The sequence below is a fragment of the Syngnathoides biaculeatus genome, chromosome 3 (assembly GCF_019802595.1).
Source record: "Syngnathoides biaculeatus isolate LvHL_M chromosome 3, ASM1980259v1, whole genome shotgun sequence".
Lineage (NCBI taxonomy): Eukaryota > Metazoa > Chordata > Actinopteri > Syngnathiformes > Syngnathidae > Syngnathoides > Syngnathoides biaculeatus.
In genome coordinates, this window is record NC_084642.1 from 21,768,334 (window position 1) to 21,783,423 (window position 15,090).

Here is a 15,090-nt window from a genome sequence, read left to right on the forward strand (position 1 = left end):
CCGCGGAGAGTTTTGCGATCGTGGACCAACGAAAACTTTTACTTGTAATTTTGTAGAAACATTAATCATTTGGATTGTCTACAAATCACTGAAAGGTCGAGTAACTAAAGTTGAGTAAAGTGGCGGAGTAACGAACGATTTGGCTGAGTGACGAAACATTTTATAGTTTACGACAGGCGGCGGTAGTGAGTCACAGTGAGTCTTGAGACGACGTCAAGAAAATATGGGTCAAGTTTCTTTTCTGGTCCTCGAATCTCAGATTTTATTCCCTTTTAAACGATTGAAGGCACTTGGAAGCCCTATTTAGTCGCCCATGAATGTCTGCGATAACACAAAAATATCCTAAACATGACCGGGAGATGTGGGGATTTGACCGAAGAGCTTCGCCATTGACACCAAAGGCCATCTAAAAAAAATATTTTTTTCAAAAAAATAAGTGAGTATATGCTTTCCGTTTCATTAATAATATTCAGAGTAAGGTTTTAAATACTAACTACGGCCTCTTTTTACATTCGGCGTTTTGTTTAGGGGTCTTCCACTTTAATGTCACTTGGAGTTTGGCAAATTCCGAACATTCAGACGTAATGAAGACATTGATGGTGTTTGATTTCGACCACACGGTGGTCGATGACAACAGTGACACGTGGGTGATCAGGTAAATAGCCACGATTTCGATGAATTCATTATTGAAAGCATGCGTCATCGTGTGAAAGGTACATTTTGTGTTTTAGGTGTCTTCCAGGTCAGACGTTGCCGGACACAGTGAAAAATTCGTACAGAAAAGGTCACTGGACTGAGTTCATGGGCAGGGTGATGGATTATATAGGTATGCACACCAATATTGTAAGAGGGTTTCTATATTTTTAGTAGCCACTTCACATCTTTTTTAAATTCCATAACATCATCATGATTTTTTTGTGCTATTTGGACTCTCTACATTACTTAACTATTGCCAGGAGAGCGAATTTCATTGACAAGACATTTTTAGAACTTTTATAATGAAAGTCACATAATTCCGCTGAAACTCTTGTCACTCAATGTCATGATGAAACATCTCCTAAAACTTGAATTTTATTACATAATATTTATAGCTTAACTTCCACATAGCTGGGCTTGTCGCTGAGTTGACAATGAATTAAATTGCTTTAATTTTGAAATGAATCTTTTTGCAAAATAGCTAATGCAATTTCAATAGTCTTAAATTCCCTTGGTCATTTAATCGACACAAAATTGCCAAAAGTATTTGCTCACCCACCTTGATTTGCATATGATCTGCAGTGACATCCTCTTATATCAGCCTCTGTAAATGCTTCCACAAGGTTTCGGAGTGTGGGGAGGGAATTAGAATGCAAATGTGCTTCCAGAAGTGCATTTGTGACTCCACACTCATGTTGGACGAGTAGGTCTGGCTCTCAGTCTGGACCCTTAATTTATTCAAAAGATGTTTCATCAGGTTGTTAGAACTGTGCTTGTCAGTCAAGTTCATTTACACCACACTCTCTCATTTATGGCTTTATGGACTGCTTTGGTAAAGTCATGTCGGAACAGATAAATCCAACCACTCTTTAGAGGACTGGTACCGGAACCCAAGCTGTGTGTGGAGAATCTCAGGGTCTTGTTCATGAGTGAGGGAAGAATGGAGCGGGAATTGACAAGTGGATTGGCGCAGCCCCCGGAGTGATGGGGACTCTATATCAGTCTGTGTTGGTGAAAAAGGAGCTGAGCAGGAGGGCAAAGCTCTTGATTTACTGATCGATCTGTGCTCCTCCTCCAACCTATGGTCACACGCTGTGAGTCGTGACTGAAAGAACACTATTGCGGACACAAGCAGCCAAAATGAGTTCATTAAGAAGGCGATCTCACTTCAGATCATATGTGAGTCAAGGCTGGTGAGCGAATACTTGGGCAATGTAGTATATATTCAGACTATATTTTTCTAAAAAGAAAAAAAAAAACTTTGATTTTTGTATTGAGTGCAGGGTCGCACAGTGTTTTGACTGGACCCTGTTTGTGTGGAGTTTGCATGTTCTCCCAGTTTCTGTGCGGGTTTTCTTTGGGTACTCTTGTCGCCCCCCCACACACACATTTCCAAAAACATGCACAGTAAGTGGATTAAAGACTCTAAATGGCCCATAGGTGTATGTTTGTATGTGCCCTGCGATTGGCTGGTGCCCAGTTCTGGGTGTAGCCCACCTCTCGCCAGTTTCAAATGGGATATGCTCCAGCATGCCCACAAATTTAGTGAGGATACGATGTACGGAAAATGTATGTATGGATAATCGCGTGGATTGTGGACAAAAAATTAAAAGTGCCAGACAGTGGCCAGTTTATTGGGGAAAATTTACTCATCACACATAGCATTCTATCACACCTGCTGATTGTTGGATGTTTGAAGAACAAAATGTATTGGTAAAAGTCTGCCTATTCAGTTAGAGAATGGGTTAACCTTATCCAAGACTCATTTTCTCAAAAACATTGTGTTGGGGTATGTCACAGGGTGACATTTTATGAAGAACACACACTTTAAATTTCATAACAGGAAACCAATTTCTGGGGGAAAAACTCATGAAGTATAAACTATGGGTCATTTTTGCTCATTTTGCATTTTTGTAAGCAGAAATATGCTTTATTTTCCAAGTGCTAACATGAACATATGAGTAATTGTTATGTAGTAGGTACAGTGATGTGAAAAAGTCGACTCCTTCCTGATTTTTTTTTTTCTTCTTTCAAATTACAGAAATTAAAATTTGGAAATTGCCTTCATGTACAATGCTACCTTAACTTACAAGTTTAATTTCTTCTGTGAACAAGCTCATGACAGATGTTCCAGTGAAAATCATTTGAAATGTATTACTGTAATCTGTTCACGCCTTATAAAATGTAATATCATGCTATATAATGGTATTGTATGAACACAACTTAAAATGGATTGAAATAAACTGGTTTTATAATATAATGTACATTGAGTCAAGCCAAAAGTCATGACAATTGTAGTCGTTTATGTGTACCAAGTGAAGGAGGTCAGTAACTGAAGTGGGGTGGGCTCAACTCATGAGGTTAGTCCTTTCAATTTTTTTATTCTATTTTATTTATTCAGCTGTTCTCCTAGTTTGTCCTCTGGCTGAAAGTTCATTGGCAATTGTGGCTTTCTCAATTCAATTACAATTCTGGACTGTACTATGAGTGAATTGTGTTGTGGGCTTGCTCTCGGAGCAGATGACGTTAAGGCACTACTGTGCTTTCTTCCGGCAGGCGAGCAGGAAGTGAGTGTTGAGAGTGTTCGTGCTGAGATGGAGCGCATCCCCTTGACGGCGGGAATGAGCGACCTACTGAACTTCATATCACGCAACAAGAGCAAAGTGGACTGTGTGGTCATCTCTGATGCCAATGCACTCTTCATCGATTGGATCCTCTGTGGCGCCGGGTTGCGTTCAGCCGTGGATCGCGTGTTCACCAACCCGGCCACGGTCAACTCATTGGGCCGCGTGGAAGTGCGTCGCCACCACACGCACGACTGCTGCAGATGTCCCATTAATATGTGCAAGCGGAAAGTTCTGGAAGGATACCTGGCCAAGCAAGACGAGTATAGCCGCATTTTCTATGTGGGCGATGGCGCCAATGATCTCTGCCCGGCCTGTTGTCTGAGAGGGCGCGATGTAGTCTTGCCTAGGAAGGGATACGCCCTGGAGAAGCTGCTGGAGGGTGAGAAGGATGCTGTGAAAGCCAAAGTTGTCATCTGGAGCAGCGGAACCCAAGTCCTACATGAGCTACAAGCCAGCCTGAGCTCCTCAATGGATGTAATTCTGGACTCACAGAAGGTTGAGGCTCACACAAGTTTTTAAGGACAATAGTTTTCCATATGCTTAAGTCAGGCGTGGAGCTACACGTTTTTTTTTCACTGTGCCCTTTCTGCCGTCCACTTCTATCATTTGCACATCCTCTTGGTCATGGATGCATTTTGGGTGGAGTAACCCTAAAGCAAAAGCGTCACCTTTCATATCCAGCCTTGCACACATTCTCCCAAAGAGTTAGGTGTGTTACCTCATGCGCACTCCAAAGTCTGCAGTAAGTCTTGGCGGCTGGGAAGGTGAAACGACAAATTGCACGTTTTGATTCCCTCGCTTGCGCCCAGCCTCCGACAGCTGCTGGCGGCAGAAAGCTTGCTGACGGACACCTGACCCATATACGCTCACCAACTGCCCAACGGCTGTAATGTGACATGACCACCTTGCGCCGATCGATGGCGGAATGTAGAAATATCTATTAATTTTCACGCACAACCTGCGAGAGGCATTTTACTTTCAAACCTGCTGCTGACTTGAGTGTACAGTATATCTGAAAGTGCTGCTCCAAGTCCTCTTAATAGCGTGGATGGTATGTTGGATCTGGATCATTTTGTTCATAGTTTCCCTAAATCATGAAATAAATTTATATGACACACCAGCATGTGTGGCACCGTTGTAGTTGCTGGGCTTTCAAACGAGGATTCAATTACATATACACCTTTTCCCCCAAAAATAGAATATCATAATGTTTATTTCCATAATTCTATTTGACAAGTTAAACTTTAATAGATTATAGATTTAGGGCTCATAAATTAAACAATTGGAAATATTTTTTTATACATTATTTGATCTTGCAGTTCATAAAACCTTCACATTGCACAACAAGTGTTTCCACTATGTGTTCATCTCCGATGCCAACGCGCTCTTCATCAACTGAAGTTGTATATAGTTTCTAAGTTATTCGTCTCCTGCCTGAAGATTGCTCGGATCGGCTCCAACTATATGACGACCTGCAACCATTGTGAGGATAAGCTAAAAGGAAGACGCATGAATGAATGATTATTCCACACTGTCATGCTTTGGGTTATGCGCGCACTGGCAATTCGTGACAGTCACAAATTTCCCACAATTGTCAACCAATAGGGAGTGAATCAAATCACACATGCACACGACAAGTGTATGTCAACTTCCCAACACAAGGCAAGATAAATAATATCAAACATGCTCATAATTTTAAAAACTCACATCGGTGGCCCAAGACAATGGAAAACTGTACAGTCAATATCATGGTACTTTGATAATTGAAAACTGCAACTTAAACAGGTTGCACCAATTAAAAACAGCCAGGCTTGAAGTAATGGCGTCTTCTGGTGGTTGCTGCCAAGTACTAAAAACAGACGGATGTTTTGTGAGCCAAAGTCATATCCTGGAGCAACCTAAGCCAAGTCCTTGCTAATTTTCCACAAGCAAACTTGAATAAAATAAAACAAATCTGTTTCCAGTATCTCAGATATATTTTTTACTGTATCCCAACAGTGGCCTGTTTAGGCATCAAAGTGTTCATGTCTTAAGCAATCACTGGTGGTTGCTACCAACACTTAAATCGTCATGCCAACTTTGCACAGTACAGCCTCGGTTCTCGACCACAATCCGTTCCAGAAGGCGGTCCGAGAAGCGATTTGTTGGAAAACTGAATCAATATTTCCCATTACAACGAATGGAAAAAGAAATAATGCGTTCCAAGCCTAATAAATTACAACATTTGACCGTAAGAACGTATATGGCATATTGTGAGTCACTGTTTGGGTACTCTAGTATTTTATTACTGGAGCTTGTTTAGGCAGCAGAATGGTTAATCTTAAATAATTGCAGCATAAGATGGTTGCTGCAAAGTACTTTAAGTCCTAAGTGTTCTATGCATCATTGCAAAAAGCAGTGAGCTGCAGTAAATGTTGAAGTGTACCGGTATTGATAATTTAACTATCGCACCTGGTTCAGGCAATGGCCCCAGTGATTGTGTGCGTTTCTCTTACAAAAACATGCATGTTAGGTTAATTGAAAACACAAACTTTTCCTCAAGTGGGAATTTGAGTATTTGTGCCCAACGATTGGCGACTAGTCCGGTCCCCTTCATTGCGTTCAAAAGCTCAGTTAGGCTTTAGCTCACCCTTGACCCAAATGAGGATAAGCGGAATAGAAAATGAATGGATGTTGAGGCACCAAAGGGTTCTTGAGACCATGATAGCAGTTAGCTATTCAGTGTTTAGATGTAGTTATCTTTTGTTAATTACTTCACCCCATTAAAGCAACACATTGTTGAGGCTGAACTTTTATTATATGCTAACTGCGGCCTTAATTACGAGCACGGCAGAAGCAATTAGTGTCCAAAAACTTTTCATCCTCATTGCCAGCTCCCTCCATTTCTCTCATTCTCACCTGGTGTTGGGCCAGTCGACCTGCCTGCCACGTCATCTTTAATGGTGTCAACGGCAGTTGATGTTTGTGCTGAGAGGAGCAAAGCTGGATACCAGGCAGCAGCTTGTTGGCACCTCATCTATTTGTCCAGTCAGCACTCATTTAGAAGGTCGCACTGTATACAGAGGTGACTCCTCAAGATAGGGTGTATTTTTAACCACAAGAGGACAGTGACGACTGCACTGGTGTGTGTTTTACTCTATCAAGAAAGATGAGACACTGTTTGGAGCAAATGGACACTAATCATTGAAGCTTCGTACATGGAATTATTCCTCATTCTTGCTCGATGTATAGCTTAAGCTGTTCAACTTTCCTGGGTCTCTGTTGTCATATTTTACGCTTCATCACGTGCCACACATTTTCAATAGGAGACAGGTGTGAACTGACGGCAGGCCAGTGTGGTACCCGCATTCTTTTACTATGAAGCCACGCTGTTGTAACAGGAGCAGAATGTGGTTTGGCGTTGTCTTGGTGAAATAAGCAGGGGTCTCCGTGAAACAAATGTTGATGGATGGCAGTACATGTTTGTCCAAAACCTGTATGTACCTTTGCATTAGCATTAATGGTGCCTTCATAAAGGTTTAAGTTACCCATGCCATCACAGAGGCTGGTTGTTGAACATTGTGTCCGTAACACGCCGGATGGTTCTTTTCCTCTTTGGCCTGGTGGACACAACGTCCACAATTTCCCAAAACAATTTGAAATGCGGACTCGTCAGACCACAGAACAGATTTCCTCTTTGCATCAGCCCATCTTAAATGCGCTTGGGGCCATAGAAGCAGGCGGGATTTCTGAGTGTTGTTGATAAATGGCTTTTATCTTGTATAGTTGAGTTTTAAGTTGCACTTACGGATGTCGTGCCGAATTGTAATTACTGACAGTAGTTATCTGAAGTGTTCTTGAGCCTATGTGGTTACATTAAATCCTTTACCCATGATATTGGTTTTTGATGCAGAGCTGCCTGAGGGATCAAAGGCCACGGGTATTCAATGTTGGTTTTTCAGCCTTGCCGCTTACATGCAGTGATCTCTCCAGATTCTCAAAACCTTTTGATGATATTATGGACCGTAGATGATGAAATCCCTAAATTCCTTGAAATTGTACGTCATTGAACATCGTCCTTAAACGCGCTATTTTCTCATGCATTTGTTCACAAAGAGGTCAACCTTGTCCCATGACATGAATGACTGAGCAATTCAGGGAAACTCGTTTTGTACCCAATCAGGGCGTCCCCCTGTTCCCAATTAGTCTGTTCACACGTAGGATGTTCCAAACAGGCTTGATGAGCTTTCCACAACTTTTTCAGTATTTTTTTGCCACCTCTCCCAGGTTTTTTGGAACAGCTTGTTGCCATAAAAATCAAAGTTCATGATTATTTGCGAAAAAATTGTTTTAACAATTTGAACATTAAATATTTTGTCTTGATAGTGCATTCAATTAGATATAGGTTGAACGTGATTTGCAAATCATTGTTTTCTGTTTTTGTTCAACACAACATCCCAACTTCATTACAATTGAGTTTGTAAACGTAGATATCTGACAAAGAGACCCAAAGTAAGCAAAAAGGGCTGTTTTTTCTGATCAGGGGAAAACATATTCCATACAAACCTTTACTTATGACACAGAAATATACTGTTTACGCATACACACCCTCTCAATCGACCGTTATTAGTTATTAACAGTGAGCGCACCATTACATAGAAGAAATGCACTAGCCAAACAGCGACGAGGTGTGTGAGCATGTACTATATGCATCATGTCAGCACAAGAGCCTTGATCATGTGTGGGGGGCTAAATGAATATTTAAAGAAGCCAATTGTAAATTCTAGCAGGCCAAGAGCCTCATTTGCATACTAAAGTGACGAAAGACCCGAGGCCAGCCCTGACATTCCTGCTTTGGACAAAACACAACATTGCATCATACACTAACACACCAGCGCCACAAACCTCGAGATGAGATGTAGAATGGATGTCAAATAGATGGTAGCTGTGTGGTGATCAGTAAATAAAGTGAATTAACAAAAAAACAAAAACACGCACACATGTATATGAAGGGTTCCGATGCAACACCAGCTAAACCCATCAAGTTCTTTTGTGGTAATTTTTTTTTCTGGAAAAGTGTACAAAGGGGTTCATGTAACCTGTTTCAGTACTCATGGAGGCTGATGTGTCATGGAATAAAATATGAGATTTTCAGAAATCAATCTTTAATAGTGCAATCAATTTTCCAACAAATGTAATGTAAATATTTTCTTTGCAAAATCTATAAAATCCTGTCTTTGACTTGTAACAAAAAAAACTCTAAATCCCAATTTTCTGCAAAACAGCAGCAACTTGTCGAAAAACAAATAAAAATGGTGCTGTTGCATCAAATTAGCGTAAACAACCGACTGAGCACAAGAACTGTGTTCTTCAAAAGATTCAAATAAGGTGAAACATATCAATACTACTTTAAAGTTCAGCTAAATAAACAAACCCAATAATCACACAAAATAGTCTTAATTGACTTTGTCCATTGTCCTTTGTGTTTTGAAAAGTTGTGCAAGTTCAAGAGATCTGCATGATTTTAGTCATTAAACATCTATCCAAGCATTTTCCGAGCCGCTTATCCTCACAGGGGCCGCGAGAGCGCTGGAGGCTATCCCAGCTGTCATCGGGCAGGAGGCAGGGAACACCCTGAACTGTTTGTCAGCCAATCGCAGGGCAAAATCACAACCATTCGCGCTGACGATCACACATAGGGCAATTTAGGGTCTTCAATTAGTGTATGGTTTTGAGATGTGGGAAGAAACCGGGGTGTTCTGAGAAGATCCAAACAGACACAGGAAGAACATGCAAACTCCACACAGGTGGGGACGGGACTTTTTTTTTGGGGGGGGGGGAGTATATATGTATATAACAGTAAACCCAAGCAGTCAATTGTGATGCAATCTGGATTTGTTTTTGTTGTTTTTTTTTTCCGCAATAATTTCATTGCCAGTATTCTATCTACCAAAGATAATGAATGAGCACATATTTTGGCGAGCTGAACTTACCTGTACTGTACTTCATTTCTGTCTGATGATCGTTAATGCAAATGTGCTCATTCGGGCGCGAGAGAACAGTTTTCGAACGAAAATTCATTTCCATTTAAACCCGGCTCAACACACAATATATGAGCCTTCATATGTCGGCGAATAAATGCTGGATCCTCCAACTGATACAGTGCACCGCCATTAAACATTACGGGACACTCTGTTGATGGGGGAGGATGAGTTTTTGTTTGGAAAATTATGTGTATCAGAATGCCTTTGTTAAAACCCTGTGTGATTGTATTGTCAGATGGAATTGATTTTGTTTTGGAATATAGGACTAGAGAAGTTAAATTATTTTATTAATTTAGTTGGTTACAGCTGCTGGGAATGCAAAGTTATCAATGTCAGTTCACGATCGTGGCTGTCATACTATGTTCCATGTTTTTGTTTTCGCAATTAAGGACAAAAGTCCTGTGTTTTTCCTTTTAATCATTAAAAAAAAAGACAATTCAGGGACCAAGTCTTTATGGTTTTGAGATTGCGAAAGCTGCAGCTGGTTTCTTTTATGGACTGATTACATGGCAAGAAGAGGATAATAAAATGCCAGTATTTTCATGGTAATACTACATTCAAATAATAAGAAGAATTAATCATAATAACTGTGAAATAACAAAGGAACACTGAACATACCGTAATTTCTCGAAAATAATGTGCAAATTTTTCCCAAAATATTTTCAAAAAATTAAAAGAGCGCATTATTGGTATGGATGAAAATAAAAAATACAATCACATTATATAATTGTATACAGGTACATAGAGTGGTAAAAAAAGGTATACATATACATTTCGATATGATATTCGAGGTCTTCTGTTACACATTTACATATGTTACGGTAATGTGGCCCTCAACCTGACCTCTATGACCTCCTCGGGTAGCTTGCATTTTACCATCCTTAGCATAGCATGTTTGTTGCAGCTGCAACAAAGATCAGAAACGACGGCCCGTGAGTTTGTTTTAACTTAAACCAAGACAAAAAATGTCGACTAGAACAGGTAGTTGTGCAGCTGCGTTTAAAAGAAATGTGTCACAACTCGTGCCGATGACATCCCCAACCCGGATGTAGCGCCGCGGTCCGAAACAATGATAGCTTGCCTCAATGGCTTCAGGTGGGTATCAAAACAACGTGAGCTCAAACTACGTAATACGAGCGCCATGGGGACATTAAATAAATGGGAGAGTGCACAGAATTGAAATGGTCGCTTTTTAAAAAAAAAAAAAATGTGCCCATTACCCTTGTTTCTACGTAGTTTGAGCTCACGTTGTTTTGATACCCACCTGACGCCATAGGAAAGAGGCTGCGCTGTGGAACCCAAACTCTTGGGATTAAAAAAAAACGTTTCCTCACAAACGCCATGGATCGCAGAGAGGATGACACGCTGTGAGAGCAAAACAGGATCACTGTTTATGAATTCAGGAGGAACCAGAACTGGACCAACTCACCAAAGGTAGCTACAATGGATATTTTTCAGATTGGAGATGAGCCAGATGTTGCTTTTAATGTCTTGGCCAAAGATGTGTAATGTATAGAGGATAAACTGCACCACGCACAAACGTTTTATGCACACATATTTAATCCAAACAATGTTCAAGTCAAACAGTGTTAAATATTTATGTAAGACTGTAATATGTGTTATCAACAGTATTAATAACATGTTATGCCATCATTGAGCATTTATTTTAGTTGGTTGAGGGATTCTGTTCTGACAATTATTCCTGTGCCCTGTCCCGAGATTATATTACGGCTACATCAGCACGTGCACAATTATTATTTTTAATGATTGTTGCACAGATAGTTTTATGAAAAACAATACAAGTACAACCCTAACAAAATATAAATACAGATAATTCCCAATATTTTGAGCATATGGGTAGCAGCAAATTGGTGGTGCGCATTGACCATTGGTAGAGGTGTTTTCCTGATTTTTTAGGTCAACTTTCGGGGTGCGCATTATACTTCAGGATGCATTATACTCGAGAAATTACGGTAATTCAAAATTTTGAATACATTAATTTTTAATTACATTTTTTTGACTTTCTGAACTTTGAACTAGTTTGCATAGAACATTATTCTTATTCTTGTTGTTGCAAGTTATTGTTATGGAAAATTTTCTCCTTTCTGTGTATTTTTCCAGTACTTCATAGAATATGTACCTTGTTTAACTGTCACATTTATTTACAGTGCCTTGTGAACGTATTCGGGCCCCTTGAACTTTTCAAACTTTTGCCACATTTCAGGGTTCAAACATAAAGATATAAATTTTTCATTTTTTGTCAAGAATCAACAACAAGTGGGACACACTCGTGGTGTGGAACAAAATTTATTGGACATATTATACTTTTTTTTAACAAATAAAAAACTGAAAACTGGGGCGTGTAATATTATTTGGCCCCTTTACTTTCAGTGCAGTAAACTTACTCCAGAAGTTCAGTGAGGATCTCTGAATGATCCAATGATGACTGACGATCATAAATACAATTCACCTGTGTGTAAACAAGTCTCCGTATAAATGCACCTGCTCTGTTATCGTCTAAGGGTTCTGTTTAAAGTGCAAAGAGCATCATGAAGACCAAGGAACACACCAGGCAGGTCCGAGATACTGTTGTGGAGAAGTTTAAAGCCGGATTTGGATACAAAAAGGTTTCCCAAGCTTTAAACATCTCAAGGAGCACTGTGAAAGAAATCATATTGAAATGGACCACTGCAAACCTACCAAGACCCAGCCGTCCCTCTAAACTTTCACATCGAACAAGGAGAAGACTGATCAGAGATGCAGCCAAGAGGTCACTCTGGATGAACTGCAGAGATCTCCAGCTCAGGTGAGAGAGTCTGTCCATAGGACGACAATCAGTCAAACACTGCACAAATCTGGCCTTTATTGAAAGCCATTTCTCAAAGATATCCATAAAAAGTCTTGTTTAAAGTGTGCCACAAGCCACCTGGGAGACACACCAAACATGTGGAAGAAGGTCCTCCGGTCAGATGAAACCAAAATCAAACTTTTTGGCCACATCGCAAAACGATATGTTTGGCGTAAAAGCAACACAACTCATCACCCTGAACACACCATCCCCACTGTCAAACATGGTGGCAACCTCACGGTTTGGGCCTGCTTTTCTCCAGCAGGGACAGGGAAGATGGTGATGGTTCAAATTGATGGGAAGATGAATGGCGCCAAATATAGGACCATTCTGGAGGAAAACCTGTTGGAGTCTGCAAAAGACCTGAGACTGGGACGGAGATTTAACTTCCAACAGGACAATGATCCAAAACATAAAGCCAAATCTACAATGGAATGGTTCACAAATAAACATATCCAGGTGTTAGAATGGACAAGTCAAAGTCCAGACCTGAATCCGATCGAGAATCTGTGGGCAGAGCTGAAGACTTGTGTTCACAAACGCTCACTAGCCAAGTTCAATGAGCTCGAGCTGTTTTGGAAGGAAGAATGGGCAAGAATTTCACTCTCTCGATAGGGAAAACTGATAGAGACATACCCCAAGCGACTTGCAGCTGGAATTGCAGCAAAAGGTGGCGTTACAATGTATTAATGCAAGGGGGCTGAATAATATTGCACGCAAGTCTTTATTTGTTAAAAAAGTATAAAATATCCAATTCATTTCATTCCACTTCACGATTGTGTCCCACTTGTTGTTGATTCTTGAAAAAAATTCCAATTTTATATCTTTATGTTTGAAACCTGAAATGTGACGAAAGGTTGAAAAGTTCAAGGCGGCTGAATACTTTAACAATGCACTGTATGTTGCAGTGAGTGTGTGCGTGCGTGTGTGTATGAGTGTTCAAACCATTACTTTAGATGGTGTGGAAAAGAGTGACCTTGTGGCCAATTTCTCTCCATGATCGGGCCTATCAAGATGTTAACTTTAGGGAAAAAAAAGTGCTCTGTGAAAGGTTTATTATTAATCTCATGGGGGGGTTCCATCTGAGTCATATCCACTGCAAATAGTAATTTTATTCTTATGTCATAAATATCCTGTAGTAAAACAGTAAGTGGCATGGAATTCTGTTGAGAGTGATGTGGCTGTATTTGTTTCTCAGTGATTTGGAAAAAAGTAGCAAGTCTTTTTAAGTCAATGAGCTCAAGTCCTAGTGAAGTCAGGAGTCAATGGTGTTTGAATACAAGTCAGGTTTCAACTCTTGGAACATTTTGTTAAGTTGAGTCTGAAGTAATCAAATAAGTAATTAAGTCTGACTTGAGTCTCAGTCATCCGACTCAAGTCCACGGCACACATTAACAAAAGTAATGGAATTCACTAAGAAAGCAATTTACACAACAGAACAAACCAATTTAACAGTATAACTCACAGGACTGACAAAACTAGTATAACTAAGAAATCTAAATAAGGACATCAGAGCACTAATGAAAGTGACATACAAAATTAATATAATTGGATAACAAAATTAAATAAACAAATGAACTTAGAGGAACTAAGAAACAAAATCAGAACTAAAGGAACCAAGTAATGAAACCAACTGATTAATGAACAAACAAAACTCATGGAACTACGAATACTAATAGAACTAAAACAAAACCATCAAGTAGTGTACAACTATCTACAGCGTTCTCCTGGTTGTTCGCGAATAATAGAAGTCTGCATGTAAAGGACACCCACCATGAAAAACTATATACAGTAATTGCCTGTAGATGTACATAGATGTAGATGTACATGTGTCCTCGTCATGACAGAGTCACTTCCTGTCCTTCCCCTGGAGGCGATGGGTGCAGTCCTCCATGTCCAACATTGACAATGTGCACTGATCCAGTCCAGTCTGCTGGAGCACTCCCTTGGCATGATGGTGGAACTGAAGCCTGCAGTTAGCTTGCAGGTAGGTCAGCTTTGTTTTTGTCGCTATGCTACGCTTTATATATATATATATACACACACAAAAAAAAAACACATTTCAGAGAGGAGGCAAATTCAGAATTGTAACACCCCACTCAAAACCAGCTAGTGAGTTTGAGGCAGATGTCTGACCCACCACAGTGAGTCTAAGGTCAGAGTCAGTGGCCCGCTTGTCCACAATTCCAGTGTATTATAAAAAAGAAAAGTGAAAATACTTTATTTTGCCCCTGTCCCTCTGGCAAGATGACATGGCTTTTTCCAAGTTTTGGAGGTATTAACTTTGCAGTTTTGATGCAACAAAACTAAAAACACAAAAGAAATGATCAAATTAAGATACAAAGGAAACTAACATCGAGTACTAAAAACCTAACCAAACCAGTTAATCACATGTGAGAAAGTAACACCAACATTTACGAAGGAAAGGAAGGAAACCAACAAACTACCAAATTGAATGAAACAATCAAACAAATAAAAATAGATTATTTTACCAACAAAATGAATGAAAATTTGCAAATCAAAGTGAATGAAATACAAATGAAGAAAACTAATTACAGTAATTGCCGGCCTACACAGTGCACCTGGTTATAAGCCTCACCCAGTATATTTGTAAAGGACTGTACATACACCGCAAGTGCCCACATGTAAACCGACATTGAAACATGAGATATTTACAAAGACCTAACACAGAGAGTTTAACACTAGCGCCGCGCTAACAGGGCTGGTTAAAAAAACATACCGGTAAAAATCACTGAGACATGACAGTAACATGCTAGCGTAGCGCTAACAGGGCCGGACTGGTAAAAGTCACTTCCTCAGCACATATTGTATATTCGGTTTCACTCTTACTTTTTCCGCCCGAGTGCTCCCTTGCGACAAATTAGCTGCAATTGTG

At 40.0% G+C, this 15,090-nt stretch overlaps 1 protein-coding gene and 1 long non-coding RNA gene across 5 annotated transcripts in view; both read left to right on the forward strand.

Moving 5' to 3' along the window:
* The first annotated feature begins 27 nt into the window (after positions 1–27).
* phospho2 (phosphatase, orphan 2) lies at positions 28–5,261 on the forward strand. The gene is made up of 4 exons (XM_061814814.1): positions 28–436; positions 529–655; positions 732–826; positions 3,253–5,261. The coding sequence occupies exons 2-4, from the start codon at positions 585–587 to the stop codon at positions 3,840–3,842; spliced, it is 756 nt and encodes a 251-aa protein (XP_061670798.1). The 5' UTR covers positions 28–436; positions 529–584; the 3' UTR covers positions 3,843–5,261.
* A 4,945-nt stretch (positions 5,262–10,206) lies between these two features.
* Positions 10,207–15,090, forward strand: part of LOC133498484 (uncharacterized) — a 74,898-nt gene continuing 70,014 nt past the window's right edge. For 3 of the 4 annotated variants that reach the window (XR_009794327.1, XR_009794330.1, XR_009794329.1), the window contains exons 1-2: positions 10,207–10,780; positions 14,042–14,181. This is a non-coding gene — a long non-coding RNA (uncharacterized LOC133498484). The remainder of the gene's footprint in view (positions 10,781–14,041; positions 14,182–15,090) is intronic. The other variant, XR_009794328.1, reaches the window with a different exon arrangement.